This window comes from Dendrobium catenatum, unplaced genomic scaffold (assembly GCF_001605985.2).
Source record: "Dendrobium catenatum unplaced genomic scaffold, ASM160598v2 fragScaff_scaffold_1557, whole genome shotgun sequence".
NCBI classification, from domain to species: domain Eukaryota; kingdom Viridiplantae; phylum Streptophyta; class Magnoliopsida; order Asparagales; family Orchidaceae; genus Dendrobium; species Dendrobium catenatum.
Window position 1 is genome coordinate 6,916,974 of NW_021320019.1, and position 5,485 is coordinate 6,922,458.

Below are 5,485 nucleotides of genomic sequence, written 5' to 3' on the forward strand. Positions count from 1 at the left end.
GGCCGAAAATCCGATTTTTCGGTGGTAATTAAAATTTTCGGCGGTTAAAACCCTACTGGAAAAAACCGCGTATGAAATTGAAACTGACGGCTATTTTCCTTCGGCAATATTTACCGGCAGTGTTCTGGCGGTTATAGGCGCCAAAACTTACCAGCTAGTAAACCGCAGGAAAATCGCCGGTGATTACCGTCAGCATAACCGCTGCTATTTCCGACGGCCAGACCGTCAAAACCGCTAGAAAGCCGCAGGTAACTACCGGCTGTTTATCATATATTCTGGTGGAAACAAAAAACATCCGATATCAATATTTCCGGCGGCTAAGCTAGACCGCCGGAAATTCTACCAGTATTTGAAGAATTTCGAGTAAATATTTGCCATATCTGAACTGGAATTTATCACCTTCTCCCTTCAACCAAAAAAAAAAGTACGAGGTGATACCTGTTGGTGTTATAAACCAATTATAAAAATTCAAAAATGTTCCACTTCAACAATCGAGGTCCAACACAGACAAAAAAGATAATGATAATGAATTTTGGACATGACTTTTATCTTTCTGGAGCTACAATACATAATTGCTTTATTATTACAATTATTTCATACAATAGGTGTTCAACAATTTAGAATAATCAACCATTTAGATTAAGATAAAGTACACAATTATAAAATTCAAACATAGATGCATTTTTAATTACAAACCAAACTTCTTATACTATTTAAACTTAAACATGCAAAATCAATTATGGCACATCGTCACCTTTTTCATATTTGTGACCATCCAACAACAGAATCTGAAATCAAAATCTCCTCGTTGTTCTTTCCTCCAAATGAAGACTCCAAACAATAAGACAAAAGTTGTGGGTTATTCCAATCAATATAGTTGCTAATCTCATACTCATTCGTCACCGCCTGCCTGCCTTGGCTTTCATTACTGTTTATGATCGCAGGTTTAGAACTTCTGATCTCCAGGTTCTCAATGTTTTCCCCTATAAAACTTCCCTTCTGATGTACTCGACATAGAACCCAATCGTCCAACTGAAGGCAAATATTTTGGTAAGAGATTGCAAGCTAAATTGTACTACAAATAATAAAAAGAATGGTTAATTTTAGCTTGTTACCCGCATAGAGCCCTTCTCCTTGTGCAAAAGATGATGAGAAGGATTGTTGTCTAATAGGCGGTACTCATGCATGACCCAATCAGTTTTGACTCCCTTGGGAGGCCTTCCCTTGTAGAACACAAGGGCCTTCTTGACGCCGAGGCATTCGCTTCCACCAGAAGAAAGGATCGGTTTGTCGGTGCCAATAGCCTTCCAAAAGCCAGACGCCGCCGCACGATTTGGTCTGAAGCCATTAGGATACTTGCGATCACGAGGGCTGAAGAAGAACCATTCTTCTTGACCAAATAAAGCTTTCTCTAAAGCAAAAGAAAAGAACAAGCTTGCACAATGTCATGACTAGTTGATAAAAACTCTTATATAGAACATGAATATGTAAATCAGTACGTAATTTTAATTTGGATTTCTTGAAGCTAAAATGAAATATTGGCACACAATAAACAATAATTTTACTGCACCAGGAAGCTCCCATGGATTGAACTTGTAAAGATCGATGTCACCAATAATGGCAGGCAGCGGAGGAAAAGAAGCCGTGATTTTCTTCCTCAAGTAATGGATTATAAGTTCTTGATCTGTGGGATGGAAGCGAAACCCAGGAGGGAATCTGGAGCCCTGCAACGCACAGCATTCCATGAAGAAGAAATAAAAGGAAAACTAAAGGTAAGTGGGAAAGAAAGAAAGCGCATAAAGAAAATAAAGGAAGAATAAACGCTGAGTTGATTATAGATTTGTTGCTTTTTTGGATTAATTTAAAGGAGCTCCTATGAATATAGAATTTTGTGTAATGGAAAGAGCGGGCATATTGGTTGGTTTCTAGTATGTGTCGGCACAACTGAGACAGCAACCAGAAAGCGATGGGCATAAACTAAGCCATTTGAAATGGAGTCCACTCAGTAGAAAACAACTGCAATGAAAGTTTCCTTCTCGAATTGTTAGGACGGAGATGACAGGTCAGTAATAGCAGGGAATTTATCACGTATTTCTCTCGAACAAGTCGAAAAATTATTTAAAAAATAAAACAGCGATGACAACAATTGCATAATAAGATTTTTTTTCGTTTTTTGGCGAACAAGTAAAAGAAATTGCTAAGGTTCGTATTGGAACCAGCTGAAATTTTTACGTTAAGAATGTTTAAATTTTTTTCTGCATGGTAGAGATAGCTGCATGCTACCATTCTACTTTTCAATTATTGATGTTAACATTAAATGTTTGGATATGTAGTTGCCCTTTTTGACCAATTAAGCATATAAGGATAGTTTAACAATGGTGATTTAAAAGCAAGCGTTTGAATGAGAAGTTTTATTACTATTTTCTGTAGGAATCAGTCAATATAATAGTGTTGCTACATTTCTTCAAGTAGGGTCGTCCTTGGCTCTATTAATTCAAGAATGATTAATGAAAATAATTCATTGATTTCAAACTTGGTACCTATTAGAGGTCCGAGTTGCGAAACAAGTTAGAGGGTTCATGTACCAATGTGTTGTTCCGGTTTAGTAAAAAATTAAGTAGACATAGGGCTGTTGAAGAGAATTCTTTAAAATAATGGACACAGTATCCAGTGACTGAGAAGGAAGAAGAAAAAATGTTTAAAATAGTAGAATAAAGGACTTATATATATTAGTGTTGGCTAAGAATAAACAAGAAAAAAACCTTACGATTAACTAGAATGATAGTAACACTTGGTTGGCCACAAAATTTTAGATAAATCCTTGTAGGTTGCTCTGTTGGCTAGTCCAAACGGATTATCCTTCAAGATAAGGAGTGTTCAGAACCTGGCCTGGGAAGCAGAATAACAGCAAGCACTCTCTGGCATTGATTAATGGAATGATGAAAAGAAGATATCAAAAAGGTTGGGAACAATGAGGAGTTGCATCCATCAGATAGATAGTTGTGGGCTCCGAAAATTCGGCCCCGGCCTCCGCCCGCACTATTTGATTTTCTTTCTGCGAGGGGGAGTTTTAACAGATTAAGTTCCGGGATAAATTTTGGAAGGCAGATGGGTTTGTAGATTAGACACTAACCAGAGATTTCATCCTCATTTTGCGAGAATTTCAAGATCAGAGTTCTTGTTTCCTATAGGCGCAAGCCCATATAATTAATTATCCCTCTCGATCATGAGGGAGAACTTTCGATTAAGACTATTCGTCAATCAAATACATAGAGATACGTGTTATCTGGCATATAGTAGCAGCATGGGTATTTGGATTGGTTAGAGAATTTGAAAATTTGGAGGATGGGGAGATTTGGAGATATGATATTTAAAATTGAAAATTGTTCCATCTTGCACATAAAGTGGATGGTGGGGGAATGAATGATAGACCCGATTAAGATCACATGGTTCCGTCGTCCCGGGCCATCATGGTCCCTGGTCTATTTAGTCAGAGGAGGTAGTCGACCCAACCTAACAGAATGATCTTTTTCGGCAGCCATGGGTTACTTCGTCCAAGGGTACCTTGTAGACTTGGGTTGAATATTTGTTTAAGGGGATAAATTTGAATTCACCTTAGCTAACAGAGGGCTTTGTACTCTATTGACCATATACTATTGATTCATATCTCAAGGATTTGATTCCACTAAGGAGTGTATCGGCGCTGGCCATAACTGATATTTCATGGTGCCATTTGACGGCAAAACCACTCGGTTCAAAAGGCCCGGCGTCATAACCGTTTATCCTGCGGTGTCATTTGGCTACAAAACCGTCGGTTAGAGGACACGTACCACGTCTTTATTCGCAAGAAATTGTTTGAGAATGGATCATTGTGATATTTTTTACTAGGCATTAGCTCCATGTGAGCTTAAGTAAATTTTAATTTGTCCACCCCGATAAATTGTTGCGGGGGGTGAATGGAGATTTTGACTTTGAGGGTGTTTGAGCATTTGGGAGGCATTTGAAAGTATTTGTGAACTCCTCTAATTGAAATAAACATTCAACGCGGCCATCATAAGAGAGTTTGGGATTATTTTCATTTAAAGATTGAACCTTGTCTATCCTATCAACTTGATGATAGGGGATCAATTTTTGTAGAATTTTTGCCTTTATTAGTGAATTCATATTGAGTGTAGGTCTTGAAGGCCTAATATGAATGTATTAAAATAAATATATCAGTCGACTTCGTGACCGTATATTTATCAAATGATTAGAACCCTTTCCACTCAAATTTACCTGCTTAGGAGGATCAAGTTTCATATGCTTTATTCCTTTGTTAGTGAATTCTCTTGATTATAAGATTTGAAGGCCTAATATGAATATACTAAAATAAATATACCGGTTTTCACAACCATGTATTTATTTGATGGTTCAAACTATGTTGACTCTTATTGATCCATATAGGAGGATCAGGTTCGAACTTGAATTCACTTATTAACCCGCGCAGCATCCCTAGACATCACATATGTACCAATAACACGCTCGTCGGGGCCCATGCGGATATTTAGGGGAATTTTGCAATTATTTATTAAACCTTGTAGACTCCTATTTATCTTCTTAGGAGGATTGGGTTCAAATTTAATAACCCGCACAACATCCCTAGACGTCACGTGTGTACCAATAACACGTTCGTCATGGCCCATGCTAGTTTTGGTGATTAGATTTGTACCCTTTTTGTGTACCTATATATATATATATATATATATTACGGTACATGTGCGGGGGTACTCTTTGAATATTTATAAACACCTTCTGTCAGCATGTATGGATGTTACGAATCCGTTGGCGTATTGTAGCAGCTTCTGAATTGAGTTATTTGCTGCCTTATACAGGTAGACTGTTGTACACTACTTGCATGATTTACACATGTAAATTGTAGTGCACTAACTAATCTCCTTCTTTTAGTTGTATATTTATGCATCTACTGTAATTCCCTTGTGACTTTCTAGTTGACGACATATTAGGTGTACAACTGGTGGCTATAGTCTTTGGATTTTTCAGCTCATTCGCTATTGTTCCTCATAGGCAGGTAGAAGTATTCATTCATAGGCTAAAATTGACTTCATGATACTGCATTTACTGAAGTCTTTCAGCATCTACCCATTGGTGAATATTGTACATATATATGTATTCGTAAAGGACTCATATGTATTGCAGATCTTTTATCATCCTCATGATAAATTATAGCTTGCAGAATAAAACTTATTCTCCACTTTTACCTGTAGGAGATAGATGTATCTAATTGGTGGACCTTCACATTTTGCTCGCTTGTCTTTTGGTGTTTATAAGGAGACAAGCCTTCCCACCACGCGCAATAAAGGCGTGTATGGTAGGTGCCCTTAGACACCGTGGCTGTGTTCTTTCTTCCTACCATGCGCAATAAAGAGGTGTATGGGATCTTCGAGTGCACCTGTTTAAAAAGACAGTTGACTTTCCCCCCCCCCCA

At 37.8% G+C, this 5,485-nt stretch overlaps 1 protein-coding gene across 1 annotated transcript; it reads right to left on the reverse strand.

Moving 5' to 3' along the window:
* Positions 1-588: 588 nt before the first annotated feature.
* Positions 589-1,745, reverse strand: LOC110112974 (NAC domain-containing protein 18). The gene is made up of 3 exons (XM_020845384.2): positions 1,571-1,745; positions 1,116-1,411; positions 589-1,032 (listed from the first exon to the last, which is right to left on the reverse strand). The coding sequence occupies exons 1-3, from the start codon at positions 1,743-1,745 to the stop codon at positions 760-762; spliced, it is 744 nt and encodes a 247-aa protein (XP_020701043.1). The 3' UTR covers positions 589-759.
* Positions 1,746-5,485: the final 3,740 nt, after the last annotated feature.

Excerpts from the sequence above, each read along its gene's own strand:
- LOC110112974 (XM_020845384.2), bottom strand. The coding sequence starts at position 1,745 with ATGGAATGCTGTGCGTTGCAGGGCTCCAGATTCCCTCCTGGGTTTCGC. Across the intron at positions 1,412-1,570 it reads CAATCCATGGGAGCTTCCTG|AGAAAGCTTTATTTGGTCAA; the intron begins GTGCAGTAAAAT and ends CTTTTGCTTTAG. Across the intron at positions 1,033-1,115 it reads AGGAGAAGGGCTCTATGCGG|TTGGACGATTGGGTTCTATG; the intron begins GTAACAAGCTAA and ends ATTTGCCTTCAG.